The sequence below is a fragment of the Tamandua tetradactyla genome, chromosome 1 (genome assembly GCF_023851605.1).
Source record: "Tamandua tetradactyla isolate mTamTet1 chromosome 1, mTamTet1.pri, whole genome shotgun sequence".
Lineage (NCBI taxonomy): Eukaryota > Metazoa > Chordata > Mammalia > Pilosa > Myrmecophagidae > Tamandua > Tamandua tetradactyla.
This window is the reverse complement of record NC_135327.1, coordinates 222,729,752-222,749,105: the sequence shown is the minus strand read 5'-3', so window position 1 is coordinate 222,749,105 and position 19,354 is coordinate 222,729,752. Positions and strand designations below refer to the sequence as shown.

Genomic DNA, 19,354 nt, shown 5'->3' with positions numbered 1-19,354 from the left:
ATGGGTCCTTAAACTGTTGGTTCTCTTTATTTGGCTAAACGTGAAGCAAACTATTACTATTCAAGTTCACGTTAAGTTATGAGTCACCCAAATCATGAACGTTTCTTAGCTCCAAAATGTCATGTGTATCAATACAAATTGTCAGAAAACAAAGGATAAACTATGTGATTTGGATTAACCAAACTAGGCATCAAGGCATGAGGAAAGAATATGGGTGTGTTTATGATCCATCATTCTGCCATCTCAGAGGCTCTACTACAAAGCGGATTGCTAAATACAGATAAGATAGATTGTGTATTGCATCCTTGCTTATAGACTCAGTACCATATAAATCAAATAATAAAAGCCCACATCACAAAAAGAACAAAAAATTAAAACACCAAAAAAAATCCACAATAAAAATAAACAGCTGTAATTTACATTGCATATGGTATAGGTATGCTTCATATCCTAACAAAAGGTCATGAATATGCTGCATAAATTCACAAAATATTCCCTCAATACAATTCTTGTTAAACCAGAAGAGAATATACATTCAGCCTGATAAAACACACACGAGCACATGCACACGTACATCACCAATAGCAAGTATCATGCTTAAAGGACATACAGAAGGAAAAGAGATGTCCTTAGACCTAGGAAATCTGAACAAGGAAGAAAAATATATGTAAGCCACTGCTCTATGCACATGGTATGCATAAACTTAATTCTCCAACAACTCTATGAGGCCAGTCTCGTTATTTTACCCCTTCACAGATAGGGTATACATAGAGAAAAAAGTGGAAAGCCAAGATTTGGATCCTGACTATAAAGTCTGAGTTCTTGACCACAGGTGATACTATCACAATGGTAGCTTTTAGGTCGCACAAGAATCTGGTTAAAGAACACAGCAGGGGAGGGGACATGGGAAATAATAAGCTTCTTTCATGTGTTCCGCTCCCATCCTTACCCCGCCCCTCCCCCCCCCCCAGGGCAGCTCCAACACCTCTGTTGTTTTTCCAGAGCAGGAGAGCCAGGAAGGATCTCCTTTCCCCGGCCTTATTAGAAGTCCACCATCTACTATCTTTAAGCACTGAAGAGAATAGGAAAATTATAAAAATCACAGAGTAGAAGCCGGGAAGGTCATCAAGAGACAAAATTGATGTTTCCAGAGAACGGATGGAAAGTCTCCCCCGAAAAGCATTTGACGAGCTCTGCACACATTTCCATTCCGCTGGATGTTTACTCTGAGTGGGACACATCTGATACACTAGGCAAATGGAGAAACAGTGTCTGTAATGGTATAATATTATGCATGTGGGTAACGTTAAATTCCTACACTAGAAATCTCTTTCCAATACCCCCCTGCAATCCCCACCTCAACCACTCCCTTAGCTACCCCCCTCAAAAAACTGCAATAATCCATGACCATAGACCAAACTTCTAAGTGTAAAGCAACTATTTCTCACCTGCTTGGCATTGGGTCCCCAGGACAAAACACAAGAGCCAATGGCTCAGAGAAACCCTTCAGAGCTTCTGGATAAGCCTACATATATTCTGATAGTGGTTTCAGGAGCAACACCGTCATATGCATAAGGAGAACACAGATGACTGGGATGAAAGGTGGGCAGTAATACTTAGAAAGTCCTTCTCCTCAACCATCTGGCAACATAAGTAATCAGTCATGAAGCTTACAATTCCATTCATCTGTACTTCTTTACACACACACTCCTGTACTTGGCATCTACCAGAGAGTATCAGTATGCCTGGGAAAACCCCACCAACATTAAGAAAATATGTGACAAAGTTTTAGACACACAAATTTCAAGGTAAGCAATCTATTTGTTCCTAGATTAGCTTTACATGTGTGCATACTAAGCGGAGAGCATTCAAGATCAAAATGGCAAGAGTTGTTGCTGACTCAACTTGAAAAGCCTTCTGACCACAAACCGTGGAGTTCTATCATATCCTTACATTTTTGGCCTTTCAAAATATTAGTATCACATACAGGGAATTCATTCTTCTACTCAATGTTTAAGTTCATTTGTTGGCAGACGGTGGTCTTCAATCTTCAATATGCTTGCCTTTGACTACCCTGGGTTATGTCTTGTCTGAATGGATTCCCTCTGGCTGCCATTAAATGTTTTCTTTTTTCACCCATATGATGACAGTTGTAATTGGTTAAAACAAATTTAAAATATTTTTTTTCACATTCTAATCTTTAAAAAAGTCAGTGAAATGTACATTCTGTAAGAATTTAGTAAAAAAAACAGTTTGAAGTTAATATTCTTTGATCATCAGTGCTTCGAAATACTCACATATTTATATTTTGATAACTAAAAAGGAAACTAAGCACAGTAAGTAAAAATTGTACTTGAATATTTCGCAGAATATACTACATGAAGAATAATTTTTCCTACATTTCTGAAGACCATATATACTGGATTTAAATATAAAGTATATCCTACTGAAATTAAACTTTATATTGATCTTTATGCTATTAGAGGGACAATACTTAACTCATATACATGTAGATTTAAATGGAAAAGGAACAAATACTTCAAATAATCAAAGAAATTTTTTTTTCTTAAAGGTTAGATGAAATCATGTTGCTTTATATATGCAACTGAACTATAAAAATAAACTTTAGGCAGAAATTCACAGTACTTGAAATTATATTGACACAAAGAAATTCAAGCTTCCAAGTTTCTGCCATGAAAAACTATTCCTCTATGCTACTTGAGACATAAGATATGCCTTTACTTATTTCCAGAACACTAAAGCTGCGTCTTTTATGTAATAATCTAAAAGTAGGTTGTATCAAAAAAGTCTATCATACTTCTAGCTCTTTGGTCTGTATTCCTAATGCAAACCCATTATGTGAGAATGTATTGTTACCTGACAGTGGGCAGGAAGGAGGGAAACAAATTTCTGTTACAAAATTTCCTCATTGGACAAGCAATTAGGGGAAAATGGCTTGTTTATCAAGCTTCTAACATTTAGGAATGTTTAAGATCTAAGAGATTCTGTTTTAGTTTTTAGCAATGTTAAATTTTAAGGGCCAAATTACTTTCTTTGAGAAGCCTATTTTCTGGATATTTATTAGATAAATCAAGATTCTCAAGGGGAGGAAATGACCAGGCATCAGAGATGAACCCCACCCCACACTTATAGTTTTGCAAAAGGATGCAAGCTTTAAAGCCTAAAGGTGGGTCTTAGAATGGTTCCTTACAGCCAGGAACCAGAGCTCCAGCACTAATATAAATGCTAAGACAACAAGAATGGGATTTGCCATTCCTTTTTGACTACTGTGTTGATATTAGCTGAACCCTTCTAGCTCCAGAGCTGTCTTCTGTGAATGCAAACCTCAATCACCACGATGCACTATAAATCAAACAAGGAGTAAAATCGTAGTAGCATAGGCAATTATTTTGTGAAAAAGCTTACTGGCTAATCTGATACATATTATTACATGATTAAATGCGTTATTCCAAATCCAGTGCTCACAATGTCTTCCTGGGTTTGCATTTGTAAAACTTAGTGCAGAAAATTTTTATCACCATTAATTTTTCATATTTTATAAACACCAATAGATGGAATCGTTGTTCTTTTAGAAACTTTACATTAAATCAGAAACTCTTCTTAAAATCTATTCTATGCATTAAATTCAAAGTCATAAAAAGAAGAGATTCCATAACAACTTTCTGGTTTTCTTTATAGCATTAGTCTCTGAGTTAGCAAAAGCCATAGTAACACGAACTTCCTATTCCCAAAATCTAAGTGCCAAATGTTGAAAATCCAGGAAGTGGTGAGTCGATGGCACTTACAAGACTTAATTGTATAAAAGAGCATTATCACATATATAAGTTAGAAAACAAAGTGCTTTTAAATGTCATCAAAATTTTTAAGAACAAGTACAATGATTTCTTCATAACTTTTAAGTTCAGGGGCTTATGAGACAGCATTCAAGGAAAATTCAATTAAAATTCCAACTTTTTGAGAATAAAGACATCGGCTATTTAATTTTCACAGAAATATACTATCTCTATGAACAAAATCATGATCACCATACAGTGGTGATTTGCTTTGGATAATCTTTACCACTTTATTTAAAAAAATAAGTAACATGTATATAGTGAGAACAAATACTACATACCTCAGTGAATTACACTCTAGTCAAAAAGAAAATAAAGTGGATGAGGACAGAAGGAAAAAGGTAGGATCAGTAAACATTTCTGAATGGTATTCAAGAGGCAGAGAAGCATTAAAAAAAATCAGCAAAACATCCAAAATGAAGGTATTCAGTAAAGATAATTCCTGCGATAAATATTTCTGAGATTAAAATTTGAATTATTTAGATAAAAAGGAAACTATGCAAATTAGCAGACCAAAAGCCTCCTTTCACTCTCAACACATATACACCAAAACTAGTTTTGGGAGTACTGCTGTAAAGACAACCTATCCACTTTGTATAGTTGTTTAAAGGAATACATTCATTTATCAAAATTTTTAAGTGAATGAAAAATCATAATTTGATATCAAATTTAAAATTCCAAAAAAAAAACTCTATTAGTTAAGAAAATTTGGATATTGATTCAGAGTTGAATGTAATCACACTTAATCTCACACACAACAAATATATTAGAAATGCACATGCCCCAAACCTAAAACTCCCTCAAAGAGGAAGTACAGCAGATGCCTCAAAGTTCCTTTCAGCTAGAAGAGTTTTCTGTCAAAAGTCATTGCACATAAAGATAACGCAACATCCTTTCTAATATCAGAATACATGTGGCATTCTGTGACAAGTGTTTTTTTCCTACTGCCCAGACTTAATGCACCAGGAGCAAGCAGGCTTTTGAAGCAATGCTTCACTCTAGGTATTGGTTTGCTTGTAAGATTTATACTCGACTGCAGCTTGGCTCTCTTAGAACGTGATTCCTGGGTTATAAGCTTCTACCAACTGACAGAAATAACAGGAGATGTGAAAAATGCAACAATACTAAAAACAGATGTTGGTGTAAAATTCCAAGGCCATTTATTTGCTCATTTCACCTTTAATGTACAACCTCCATCGCAAAAAACAAAGGGCTTTTTTTTTTTACCCCCTCCTAAAAAAAAAATGCTTAGAATCATGAAACGTTTTGGCAAGATGAAGTAGGAAATTTATGAGATGGATACTTGAGAGGGGCGGGAAGTGGAAATGAAGAAAAGCTGAGAGAAGGGTCAGTAGAAAGAAGGAAAAAAAATTGCACTTAAGTCCACACCATCTTTTTCAGTAGCCCTACATCATTTTTCTTTTTCCTTCTCTCTAGTCTGGTGATAACTCCAAACAGGCAGGTTAAAGGGTTATGATTTATGAGTAAGAAAGGAACAAGGAATACAGGTACAATTGTCCTTGGGCATAATCGTTCTTGAATCAAGAAAAAGTTCTGGATTTTTGCCCCCTGATCTTTACCAACCCACATCTTACCCAAACCTGGCTTTGAAGAAATAAAAATTGCCTCATTTATAAAATACCTAAATTCAGAAACTGAAGAGAGTAGTAGTTACTAGTTATTTTCTCAAGCAGTGAATCACTGACTAATTATAAGCAACCCCAACCTCCTCTACTTCTTTGAAAGATTCACGTTAATGTCACCATCATGCATTTCTCATTTGTTTGGTTCCCGTGAAGTGATGATTCCAAAGCTATTGCAAGGTAATATGACCTCGTTTTCTGCACAGGCACCTGCTTTAGTAGTCAAAAATAAAGAGCAGGATTTGGTTACTCCGCATTCTTATTAACAAACTTACATGATTTCCTGTAGGAAACTTTCAGGGTCTGAACTAACATTTCTGGTCGTCTCAGAGCCAGTCTCCTAGAAGAAAGAAGGTCAATAAATACCCCATCCATTTTCAGCTTAAGTCCAAGATTAATACACCAGGAAAATATTGAAAGTCTTAAGAAAAACTTGAAAGCTGGGGGGCAAATGAACATGCTGCAATCTATTCAAATTAAGAAATAAATCCTCGATTTTCAAATCTGTAAGAATTATCAACCGCTCTCCTCCCCAAATTACAGCTCCTTTTTTCCACCTTTCACGCCAGTACGGCTTCAGCTATTAATCTACTGTTTTCCATCTGCTTTATAACAAAGCCCAGGCAGGTATTGTCATATGATGTTTGGTCATTAGTAACACTTCACTAGACAAAACAGAAATCCAAACCCAAGGGGTGGAGGACTCTACGGCAAGGCTTTAGAGCTTATTTCACCACAGCTCTGCTGGAATGAGCTTTTTGCAGAAGCAGAGGTTCAGTCTGAGAGAGAGCACGGGGAGTGGTCCGAAGCTCACCTCTCCTGGAAATGCTTCGAGGGGATCAGGCCTGCCCTGGGGTTGGCGTCACCTTCGTGCTTGGCCTGCCACCACGTCGCATCATCTTGGCTCATGATCTGAAGTATGTCTCCCTTCTGGAAGGAAAGTCCGGCTTCTTTACAGGGAATCGCTTTATCCTCGTTAGGATCATAGTCAAAGAGGGCTTTGAGAAACATCTGGAAGAAAGTTTTGTTTAAGAAGAATCCATACCAAAAGTAAATCTGTGATATGGTCTACATATTTTTAAAAAAAAATAGAATTTTTAAAAATTAGAATATTAAAACCAATTCACTGGGCTAAAGTAGAAATGATCATGTAAAAAAATCATTACTGCCCCAAGCCCTCCACCCCATTTCTTTCTTCTTTTTTTTAAGCATGATTACCTTGCCTTCTTTAGATGGCGTTTCCTCTTTGATGCTGGGTATAATCTTAAATGTGATTGCTCCCTGAGACTGAGCCTGGTATTGGGTAAAAGAAGGAGTTATAAGAAAATTTCTGGTACCAAAGGGAAGTAAAGTAAAATATGTAGGAAACAAAATGCATCTGCAAATTAACAAGCTTGGGGTTTCCACTGTTAGACAGACCAAACTGAGGACGGACGCTACTGTGTACGTGGAAATTCCTGCAACATGAAAAAGCACGGAAGTCTGTCAAACAAATTAAAAAAAAATTCACTTTTACCTGGGAACATTCATATCCACCATATTCTGGTTGGCAAGTACAGCCCCCAAAGTTAATATACTAATTACAAAAACGAAGAGATGGAGTATCTATTCTAACATAAAACAAGCAGAACCTCCACCCATAATTCTCAGCAGGCCATCTCAGACGAGAGGAAGTCTCTCTTTGATACTCTCTTGTCTTTCTCCACCCCTCCCTCTCTCTCTGTCTCAGCATTTATCATAATCACATTTAAATAATGATTTATGCAATTATCTCTTATGGCTGTTACCCCTGCTAAATTGCATGCTGCAGGAAAGCACTAAATACCGGGCACACAGATAAGTGGAATGAGGGAGGGAGGGAAGAAGGAAGAAAACAGGAAGACTTGGAGACAGGCAGTGAGGGAGGGGTGGGGCAGGGGACTGAGGGGAGGAAAGAACATGCATCTCTCTGAGGCTCGCTAACCCGCTAATAAACCAGGTCTCCGCTAAAAAATGAAAAAGGTCGTGGTTTATAGTATTTACCCATTTGCATGGTATAAACACTTCTACCATAGCCAAGTGCAATTTATCAGTGGAAAGTTGCTGAAAGCAGAGCTGGGAAGAGGTGCAGAGTCAGCGCTAGTAAGCCAGGAGGCAGCTCCAACACAACGACGTAAGTAAAATGGAGTTAAGGAGTATAAATGTCACAGTCTGATAAAGCAGTAATTTATTTCAAAATGGTAGTATTGCTGTTATTGCTCATCACAAAAATAATCCATAAATCTTATAAATAATTCACGTATTTGTATATATGAATATATATCTGTGTAGTATTCATCTATATTCATCTGTTACTGAGCTGCATAGGTAGAGAGAAAGCAAAAGTCTTCTCTGCCATCTCCTCTTATTCTTCTAGTTTTGCTTTTTAAATGTATGTAAAGCCCTTGGAACCGTGTCATTTATGAGGGGGTTCAGTAAATGGTAGCAATTGTTATTATCCTCAATTATAATTAAGTCATATAGTTCTGTCTCACCCATTGTAACTACCTCACAGTAATCCATCACTGAGTGAAATCATCTCCTCAATCAATCAACCTTCTCAACAGTTTCCAAATATTTAAAAACTATTTTGTTTATACACAGTTGTTCACCCACTTGCCAAATTATTTCCTTAGGATTAATCTCCAACAATGAAGTCCTTGATTAAAGGGTACATTTTGATAGTTTCAGACGGCCACCACCAAAGTTTCTATTAATTGAGCCTCCTACCAAAAGCAAATACACATATCATCTCCCTATTCTCTGACCAATCTAGGCATCAGCAAGCCTTTAAATCCCCACCATCCAATGCTTTTCAGACATCGTGCTTTCTTTTGTCTCTGTATATGCTTTGATTATTTTTCTGTAAATATTTTTCTTTCTTGATTCTTATGAACTCTTCACATATGGAAGTCTTAGCCTTCTATCATGTATATTGTATTTTTTACTTTTCTATCTGAATTTCACATTGAGTTTAAAAAGTCTTTCTCTATCCTATAATTATAAAATTTGTAATTCCATTTCATTGTGCTATTTTTATGATTTTTTAATACTTAAATATGTAATCTGTTGGGAATTTATGCTTGTGTTTGGCATAAAATAGGAACTGACTTCATTTTTCTAACTGAATCACCAATTAATCCAATACCATTTATGATATGGTCCCATCATTTTCCCACTGACATAAAATGCCATTTCAATCATACACTAAATTTTCATGCATATGTAGGTTTTTTTTTTTAATTCTCAACTCTCTTTTTATTCCTGCAGACTTATAGTATGTTTCCATACCTAACAGAGGCAGTCTTCCTTCATCGGAGTCGTATAAATGAACTTTAGAATTAATATGTTAAGGCCTAAAATGACGTCACTAAGTTTGAGATTTCCTAAGACATCCAGAGGGGTTTCACTACTTCAGAGCTCTTGCAGCCACAGCCTATAGTGCAGCCACGCAGACGGGAGGAGTGGGGGGAAAATGCACCACCAGCCACAGAGTAGATGCCTTCTGTTCAGTCCTGTGCTAAACCCTGTACCTACATTACCTCATTTAGTTCTCAAAACACCCAGTCAGACAGTTACTTCTGCTTATACACATTTTATAAATGAGAAAACAGAGGAACACACAGATCAAGACATTCTCCAAGGACATAGGATTAAGTGATGGAAGAACCAGGATTCAAACCCTGACTTCCTAAATTCAGATTCTGTTTTCTTGACCAAGTCTGAAACATAGTGTTTCAACTTCATTTTTACTGCAATTTTCTTCTTCTTCTTTTTTTTGACATGGGCAGGCCCCAGGAATTGAACCCAGGTCTCCAGTACAGCAGGCGAGAATTCAGCCACTGAGCCACCAGTGCACTACCCTCTTACTGTAATTTTAAAATCAATTCACAGCCTACCAAAATCTGTATTATTTCTTCAGGCCTTTTATCCTCTACTGGTATCCCATTTACTTCCCGAAGTTCATCACCAACATGAATAAGACCTGAGAAAAAGCAAATTTGTTAAATTAGCAGTATTACACACAAAAGAAACTATAATTTGCCAATTATTTCCATCATTAAGGCACTGTTAAGATTCTCTTAAAATGTGCATGTTAGGATTTGGAGACTTTCACACTCTATCATATTCTGTGCCCCTATTTAGCAATAAATCAAAGACTACAATACAATGCTGGCAAATGACAGCATCTTGTTCTTTGTCTAGAAATACATATCATCGATTTCTTATAACACTTTTTTAAAATTTTCTTTGAAAGGTTGCATGATTTTTCATAGTACTTTTCAAATCAAAAACACTGAAACAAGTCTATCTAACTTTGGAAGTCTCTGGAAATAAAGACAGAAAAGTACAGTGAGATTTATCTCTCATTTAAATGGGCTCCCACATTTCAACATGCAGAAGAGTATCTGATTCCCTGTTTTCCAATATATATTAAAAGACTGTTCTTCGTTATGTACAGGAAATGTTACATGCAAAGTGCAGCATGGCTGGTGTCTATTCATATAACTTTCAGACTCTTACTTACCGCTTCGATCTGCAGCTCCTCCTCTCATGATTCTAGCCACAATGATTGCCCCAGTCTGCTCATCCTTCTTAATGGTAGCTCCCTAGTAAAAAAAAAAATATATATATATATATATATATTTTGGGGGGTAAATGTGTGTGTGTCAGGTAACAGGACGGGGAGGAAGAAAAAGGACATTCATCTGGGAAAAAAGTCAAAACAAATATTTAAAAAATCAAAGGAATGAGGCAGGAGGAATGGCCTCCTCTCATCTGCCTTACAAATACTTGTGGCTAGGTATAGGATATATTCTACCATACTGTCATCAAGGTGCTCAGCACAGCTTAAAGGTTTCCCACATTGTGGAAAGTAAAAATATCGCCTTTCCATTTTAGCAATACCTTTTTTTTGAATGCTGTTTATTTTTACCCTTTGTAAAGCATTTCTTTAGTTCATAGTGTCCATATAATACCCCAGAAGGTGGAAAAGATAATGAAGGTTAAGTGAATAGGCCAAGATTATATAATAAGTTAGTTATAGAATATATATATTATATATAATAAGTTAGTTTAGAAAACTAAAAGCCAGGTCATATTTTGTTCAGGATCTTTCTATTACACTAAGCTATTAGAATAAAGGAAGTCAGTGACAAAGAAAGGGGCCTAAAAAAAAAAAAAGAAAAACAGAAATTAGTTATATTTCTTGCCTAAGGCCAACGGAAATGAATGGAAGAAATATCAGTTACTCCTGGGTTTTTATGTACTATGATTGTACCTAGTACAAATAGAATTACCATTCTGGCATAAGATTAAGAAACAATCTCAAAAGAATGTGTCAGTTCTTCATTCATGAATGTTTATAGGCAAATTAATGGAATGCTACTTTGTAAGAACAATAGGTACACATGGTTAATTATGAATGTCTTTTCATGACTTTCCTTCCAACAAGCCGGTATGGGTTTGGAGAACCATCTACACTGAATCACAGACCTTAGGCGGTGGCAGAATTCATTCTGAAGAAGAAATGAATTTTTCTCAAGTTTGTCAGTAAGCTGTGTATACCAGAAAAAAAAAGATATGTAAACAAAAGTAGGAATCTATTTGAAATTAGTAAACTTATATACAAGAGCTAGTAAATACACATTTAATAATAGTAAAAATCAAAAAATAAGATATTAGGATGATTTGGGGCATTTTTCACCACCTACACATGCACTCAAGGTCAAAGACTTGAATGAGCATCTCTTCATAGTCACAGATGTTAGAATCACAAATCACTGGTATTATACGCTTTTGCTCAAAAAGTTTAAATCGTGGTAAGGTGACTGGAAATGTAACATTCTTAACATTGCTGGTTACTTTGACTGGATTAACTTTCACTTTCTTTAGAAACTGAGAAGCACATCCTGATATATGTGTCAAACTTTCCCACTACCACAAAAACTATTAATCAAAAACTATTGTAAGTCAAAAACTATTATAAGGAACAAAAGAGGTAACTATATACTGGTAAATGGGTCACCTGAGTAAGAAGATATAACAATTATAAATATATATGCACCTAACAGTAGAGACTTTAAAATATATGAAAATATATGGAGGGAAGAAGAGATGGCCTACATTTAATAGCAGAAGATTTCAATACATCACTTTCACTAATAGATAAAATATTTACTCAGAGATCAATACGAAAATAGAAGACTTAAATGGCACTGCAAATAAGAGACCTAACCTCAAAATGGAGGATCTAGAAAAGGAAGAGTAAACTATAACCAAAGCAGGTAGAGGGAAAAATATGATAAATATTAGAGCAGAGATCAATGAAATAGAGATAAAAGAGAGAGAGAGAATCACCAAAACAAAAGTTGGTTCTTTAAAAACATAAAAAAAAAAAAGACAAACCAGCAGCCAGACTGAAAAGAAAAATAAAGGATACAAATAACTAAACTCAGAAATGAAAGGGGAGACACTACCACAGACCCCACAGAAATTAAAAGGACTATAAAAGGATACTATGAACAACGGTACAACAACAAATTAGATAACCTAGATGAAATAGATAAATTCCTAGAAACACACAAACTACTTATATGGACACAAGAAGAAACAGAAGCTCTCAACAAAGCAATCACTAGTAAAGAGACTGGCTCAGCACTCAAAAACCTCCCAACAAAGGAAAGTCCAAGACCAGATGGTTTCACAGGGGAATTTTATCAAATATTATAAGAATTAACACTTAATCTTCTCAAACTCTTCTAAAACACTGAAGAGGAGGGAACACTCCCAAACTCCTTCTATGAGACCAACATCACCCTCAAACCACAGCCAGATAAAGACACCACAAATAAAGACAATTACAGAGCAATACCTCTTATGAACACAGATGTAAAACTCCTTAACAAAATACCAGAAAACTGAATCACACACAATGATTAAGTGGGATTTATCTCTGGTATGCAAAGTTGCATCAACAAATTAAAATCAATGTAATAAGCTTCATTACAGAACAAAGGGAAAAAAAAGAAATGATCATCTAAATTGAGGCAGAAAAGGCATCTGAAAAAATTAAAGCACTACTTGATAAAAACACTTGTAAAACTAGTAATAGAAGAAAACTTCCTCAACATAATAAAGGACACATATGAAAAACCTACACTAACATCAAGAGCAAGACAAGGAGGCCCACTGACACCATGGTTATTCAGCATTATACTGGAGTTCACACCAGAGCAAAGCAAGAGAAATAAAAGGCATCTAAATCAGAAAGAAAGAAGTAAAACTTTCCCTATTTGCAGAAGGCACGATCCTATATATAAAAAAATCTTGAAAAATTCACAATGAAGCTACTACAGTAAATAAGTGAATTAAGCAAAGCAGTGGGGTTAAAGACCAACAACCAAAAATCAGTAGTTTTTCTATACTCTAGTAATGGGCAATCTGAACAAGAATCAAGAAAGAATCCATTTATAATAACAAACTAAACAAAACATTTATAGAAATAAATCTAACCAATGATGTAAAGAACTTGTACACAGAAAACTACAAAACATTGCTAAAAGAAATCAAAGAAGACCTAAATGAATGGAAAGACATTCCATGTTCACAGATTGGAAGAATAAATATTGTTAAGATGTCAATTCTAAGCAAAGTGATTTACAGATTCGGTGCAATCACACACACGCAAAATTCTAATCATCTTCTTTGCAGAAATGGAAAAGCTAATTATCAAATTTATATGGAAGGGTAAGGAATCTTGAACATTGAACTTATCTTGAAAAAGAAGAACAAAGTTGGAAGACACACACTTCCTGATCTTAAAACTTATTACAAAGCTACAATAATCAAGAACAGCATAGTACTGGTACAAGGACAGACATTTAGACTAATGCAATGAAACTGGGAGTTCAGAAATCAACCCTCACATATATGGTCTACTGATATTTTACAGAAGTGCCAAATCAATTTGGAAAGCACAGTAACATCAACAAATGGTGCTGGGAAAACTGGATACCCATAAGCAAAGGGATGAAAATGGACCCCTACCTCATACCATATACAAAAAACAGTTCAAAATGGATCAAAGACCTAAATAACAAAGAGCCAGAACTATCAAACTCCTAGAAGAAAACATAGAGGAGTATCTTCAGGACCCTGTATTAGGCATGGTTCTTAGACTTTACACCTAAAGCACAAGCAAACAAAAAAAAAAATTGATAAATGGAACTTCATTGAAATTAAAAACTTTTACACTTCAAAGGGTTTATCAGGAGAGTAAAACAACAAGCTACACAATAGGAGAAAATATTTGGCAACCACATATCTAAGAAGGGTTTAATATCCAGAATATATAAAGAAAGTCTATAACTCACTGTAATGTAACCCACTGTCAACTCCACCAAATGATTACACCCAGTGGTCTGGTCAGGCAAGCACTGGCCTGGCCATTGCTGCAAGGATATTTCATGGCTGGTTGATAAACCAGAAGGCTGATCAGTCAGTTGACTGCATCTGTGATCAACTAAGCCCCACCTCACATGCTGAGATAATCCAATCAGTTGAAAGCTTTGAAAGAAGAGGATTTTTTCACTGCTTTTTCAGCCAGCCAGCCTTTCCTGTGGAGTTCGTCCAGACCCTTCATCGAAGCACAATCCCTCAAATCTATGACCAATTGATTTTTTTTTTCACATGGGCAGGCACCGGGAATTGAACCTGGGTCTCTAGCATGGCAGGCAAGAACTCTGCCTGCTGAGTCACCGTGGCCTGCCCTTGAATAACTTTTTTTTAACCCATTTGCCTTTAAGTAATTAACAGCTAGAGAGAAAAAAATTTTAATTCATGTAAAAAATGGGCAAATAAGCAAAATGTAGCAATATAGGTAAAATAAAATAAAATTTTTAAACAGCCCAAATTCAGGGGGTAGGTGGAGAGGAAAATGCTATGAAATACATCCCAAAGTTGCCAAATGCTCCATCATACACTAAAAACAAACAGGAAAAATTCTGAGACATACTTATAATATGCACTGGGTACACAGATATTAAAAACTTAGAAAATAATCTCATGCTTAAGAGAAATATTCATTTTTTAAACAATTTATCAATTCAACCATTAAAGAAAATTACCTAGTGCCCTTTCCTAAGCTTCTAAACTCTTCCTAGCATTTGCCTAGCCCCACGGATTCGCGTTTGACCCCCTGCATTTCCTCTTCTCCCTGCTAACAGAAGGCAGAATCCTTCCTCATCTGAATTAAAACCTCCTAGGGCATTTTTTTTACTTCCCCTCTCCTCTCGCCCTCAGCAGCCAAAGACACAGTCGGCCCTTTCAAATCTGTGCTGGTTTGAAAGGATGTATGTCCCCTAGAAAAGCCATGTTTTAATCAACATCCCATTCCCTAGACAATACTTTATGTTTGAAACTGTAATCAGATCATCTCCCTGGATAATGTGATTTAGTCAAGAGTGGTTGTTAAGCTGAATTAAGTGACAACATGTCTCCAACCATTTGGGTGGGTCTTGATAAGTTTCTGGAGTCCTATAAAAGAGGAAACATTTTGGAGAATGGAAGAGATTCAGAGAGAGCAGAGCAGAACAACATAATCACAAGAAACAGAGTCCAACAGCCAGCAACCTTTGGAGATGAAGAAGGAAAATGCCTCCCAGGGAGCTTCACGAAACAGGAAGCCAGGAGAAGAAACTAGCAGATGATGCCATGTTCCCCATATGCCCTTCCAGATGAGAGGAACCCTGACCATGTTCACCATGTGCCTTTCCAGATGACAGAAAAACTCTGACTGTGTTTACCATGTGCTCTTCCACTTTGAGAGAGAAACCCTGAACTTCATCAGCCTTCTTGAACCAAGGTATCTTTTCCTGGATGCCTTTGATTGGACATTTCTATAGACTTGGTTTAATTGGGACATTTTCTCGGCCTTATAACTGTAAACTAGCAACTTATAAAATTCCCCTTTTTAAAAGCTATTCTATTTCTGGTATATTGCATTCCGGCAGCTAGTAAAATAGACGAAAATTTAACTCATAAGTTGTTCTTGCCACTGTCCTGGTCCTCATTTAAATATACTGTATGATGTAAATGATAACAAAAGAGAGGCAAACTTAGGTCTAATTATTTCAGGTTTTGCCTGCTTATCAGCTAGAGAGCACACCATAATCATTACAAACTATGATCACACAAATCCCGACTCTTTTTTTGTATCAAAGTCAACTTCTTTTTCAATTTAAAGTCAACTAAATCAGGCACAGCTTAAGTTTTTGAGAAATCCTGATGAAGCAAATGTACTCAACCACCTAATTTCTTTGATAACAATTCTGAAGGTCTTATGTGGTCAGGAGCATGGAACTTAAATGTGGCTGAGGATTTAAACTGTTTAAACAGGAAAACTATGTTTGATCAAAGAAAGTATTACTGATTGAATTCTTCAAGATGGTTGAATTCAATAGAACAAACACGCATTTCTTATTGATAGATGCACACAATCCAGCAAGAATGTCATTTTAGGGTGCTAGCCCCTTTCCTCACCCAACAGGGGTAGCGCTTACTCTAATTAAGTACATCACATCTCTAGGAAAAAAAAATCAAGAGATATTCTGGTTACCATTTCAGTTATATCTACGGATGAAATGCACGGACTGCAGACTCTAAAATTACCTGACCTTAACTTAACTATAGGGAGCCATGGAAGCCCATGGCTGAGCTTCAGGGTTCATCCATCTCCTTACATTGACAACTGAATCCATATATTTTTCTCAGTAAGAGTGTCCAATGCATTTATCAACTTACCAAAGTTGTCCTTAAAGAAAATAAGAAGTTAAAAACTACCAAAAAAGGGAAAGTATATAAAGAGACAATACAGCAGAAAAGAAAAATTTATATTTTTCAAGTATTGGAAAAAAAAGAGCTAAATTTGGAATTTAGTTCTGCCACTCAATGGCACTGATATTTTGGATTAGTTGCTTCACTTCTTTGAATATCAGTTTCATAATCTGTGAAAACGGAAAACCAATTCCAACTCTGAGGGTTAAATGTAATGCCCGCAAGTACTAAACAGTAGCAGTTTCCTAATTGTGTGCTGCTGTTTGCTTTAAGAACACAAAAGTCGTAATTAGCATCAATGTGGGCACAACACATTTAAACTATTCTGCTGGATTATGAAATTTAATTTTTCTTTTGAATGTAGCTTTATAAAAATACAGATAGGCATTGTTTTAGTTTCCTTTTGGCTGCTGTAAAAAACTGTCACCACCTTAGTGGCTTAAAACCACACACACTTATCACCTCACGGTAGCTGGGCTCTGAAGTAAAATGGGCCTCACCGGGCTGAGCTCCTTCGGGAGGCTTTGAGGGAGCTGTCGCTCGACTGTCTTAGTTTTCTGAGGCGTCCCATGCTTCCTGGCTCATGGCCACGTCACCGTGACCTCTGCCTCCACCTCCACGTCCTCTTCTCTACCCGAGAGCTCTGCCTCCCTCTAGCTTTTATAAAGGCCCTTGTGATTCCCGTGGACCCACCCAGATCATCCTGGGTTACCTGCCCACCCCACAAAAAATCTCACCTCACAGGTCCAGGTACAGTGACACATTCACAGGGTCCCAGGATCAGGACACAGTATTTTGGAGTGGCCGTTATCCTGCCTACCACAGGCCCTTGAAGTAATTCTACCTTATGTAAATTCTGGTGCTAAAGGAAACGGTTGCTTTTACATTTTGAAACTTCAGACACCTGATCAGTTCTTCCTCAGCTTTCTAGCAAATCCATAAGCAATTCTTTTTTCAGCGGCATGATTTATTCTCAAATCAGTCATAACCGGTATATGCTACGCTTTCATTTAAAAATGCCAATAAGTCACATTTTCAAAATTCATGTTAACTACAGTCAACAGAATGCTGGTCATTTTATTGGGCTTTATTTTCATTTGGTTAGTTGTATTCTTTAGATGTGGATGTGCCCTTCATTTTAAAGTGTGAGGGCACAGAGGAAGTGTGTTTTAAAGAGAGGAGTAAATGGGATGCGCCTGTCAGATTTGGCTTCATCACGCTCTCCATTCACATGTGAGTACCAAATGGAGACCAAATGGCCTAACTCACCAGTGGTTCTCTATTTTTGACCAGACGGATGATCTTCACTGAGTCTTCATCGTCGTCAATATCATCAGGCATAGGAGGCAAAACGGGGTCATAATTCTTTTGAGCCACAGTGTCATGTGCAGACAGCAAAGCCTACAAAATCCAGGGGTTGGTAAAGACAAGAAATTAACCAACTATAAAAGCCTGAAATGTCAAACTCTAAAGGAAACAAACGTGTATAATTTTCACATGGCGCGGGGAATAAGACCACTGCTAGCAGGAAGCAGTTCCTGCAGTGTAGTAAGGACACCTTACTCAGCTGCTACCCCTGCCTACCCCAAACACCAGTGAGGAAGGAAGAATGAGCAAAACATTTCCTCTAACCCATACTGTACTCTCTGGTTTGCCCTTGTGAGGGCAGCAGTTGGGATTAGGGTGTTATTTTTGGAGAGGGGGGAAATGAGGCTAAGGTACATTGTTGGTGAGCCAGTAGGAGTTTAAGAATACTGCTGGTTTGTTTTTTCTTTCCTATTGTTAGCAAAACAGGAAATGAATACAACTGACTGGCTTTCATGCTTTTGTTGTTTTCAGCTTTTTAAATTTGTTGTGTAATTAAGTAACATAGGCATAAAATAATGAAAATGAAAGTATTTTCTGGGCTGAATAATTGTTGTCCTGACTACTACAGTGGTAAAATTCCACAAAACCCTGTCATTGAAGGCCAGAGATGAGAGAAACATTGGAACCTTGGCATGTGATTCATCATTACTTTAGGTAAGCAGGTTTTAAACGCTCATCTAATTTGTTCTTTAGTCAGCAACACCAGAATCTGCAAAACTACTCAACCATGAAGCCTAAAAACATCCTTGAAACCCTCCTTCTCACGTATACTCCCGAATCCAATCAATATACTGTTATAGTTACTTACAAAATATATTTCAAATTTGTTCCCTTCTCTCTAGTCTATATCAGGGTCAGCGAACTACATCACCTGTTTTGGTAAAAAACATTTCATCGGAACAGCGCCAGGCTCATTTCTTCTCTACAGCCGCTTCCATGCTACGATGGCAGAGCTGAGTAGTCGCAAAAGCCACCGTGTGGCCCTTTACATAGGGAGTTTGCCAACCACTGGTCTCTATCACTGATGCTGCCATTTTTTGCCCAGAGTACAGCAATATCATCTAAATGGTCCAACTGCATGCATCCTGAGTCTATCTCCAATCCATTTACAGTGTAGCCAGTGCTGCTTTTAAAACTTAAATCAAGCCACCTAACTGGCCTGCTAGTTAGCCCTTTAAAAGCTGCACAATGATCCTGGGATGAAGATCAAAAAGTCGTGCACACCTGCCCAACCTTGCTTTGTACTGCTCTTCCCCCTCATCAGATTAAATAAGTCTACCTGGCAGAAGCCTGGCCCAACCATCTGCAGAAGATGAGCTCCTTAGGGCCCTCTGGTTATCTGTTCTCACAGCACCCTGTCCTTGGCCTGCATACACGTACACAATTTATAATCATATATGTGTATTTAGGTTTAATATTTGTTACCCACTGAAATGGAAGTTCTAAGATAGCAGAGAAATGGTATCTATTTCTCAGTTGAAGTTTCTCTAAATTGACATGTGTGCCAGTTTGACTCTATCACGTACCCCAGAGAAACCATGTTTTAATCCTGGTCCAATCTTGTGGCAGCAACTGTTTCTTTAAATCCTTACTTAGTACTGTAGGTTGGAAACTTAATTAGATTATCTCCACAGA

The 19,354-nt window shown here is 36.9% G+C and overlaps 2 protein-coding genes across 6 annotated transcripts in view; one reads left to right on the top strand and one right to left on the bottom strand.

Moving 5' to 3' along the window:
- Window positions 1–19,354, top strand: part of ANKRD26 (ankyrin repeat domain containing 26) — a 1,272,391-nt gene that overhangs the window by 911,793 nt on the left and 341,244 nt on the right. The window lies entirely within an intron of this gene.
- Window positions 1–19,354, bottom strand: part of MPP7 (MAGUK p55 scaffold protein 7) — a 240,271-nt gene that overhangs the window by 61,578 nt on the left and 159,339 nt on the right. For all 5 annotated transcript variants that reach the window (XM_077152940.1, XM_077152969.1, XM_077152947.1 and 2 more), the window contains 6 exons: window positions 17,621–17,752; window positions 10,044–10,125; window positions 9,415–9,500; window positions 6,716–6,790; window positions 6,312–6,508; window positions 5,773–5,837 (listed from right to left, as the gene is read on the bottom strand). In XM_077152940.1, the coding sequence (XP_077009055.1) occupies window positions 5,773–5,837; window positions 6,312–6,508; window positions 6,716–6,790; window positions 9,415–9,500; window positions 10,044–10,125; window positions 17,621–17,752 (637 nt within the window). The remainder of the gene's footprint in view (window positions 1–5,772; window positions 5,838–6,311; window positions 6,509–6,715; window positions 6,791–9,414; window positions 9,501–10,043; window positions 10,126–17,620; window positions 17,753–19,354) is intronic.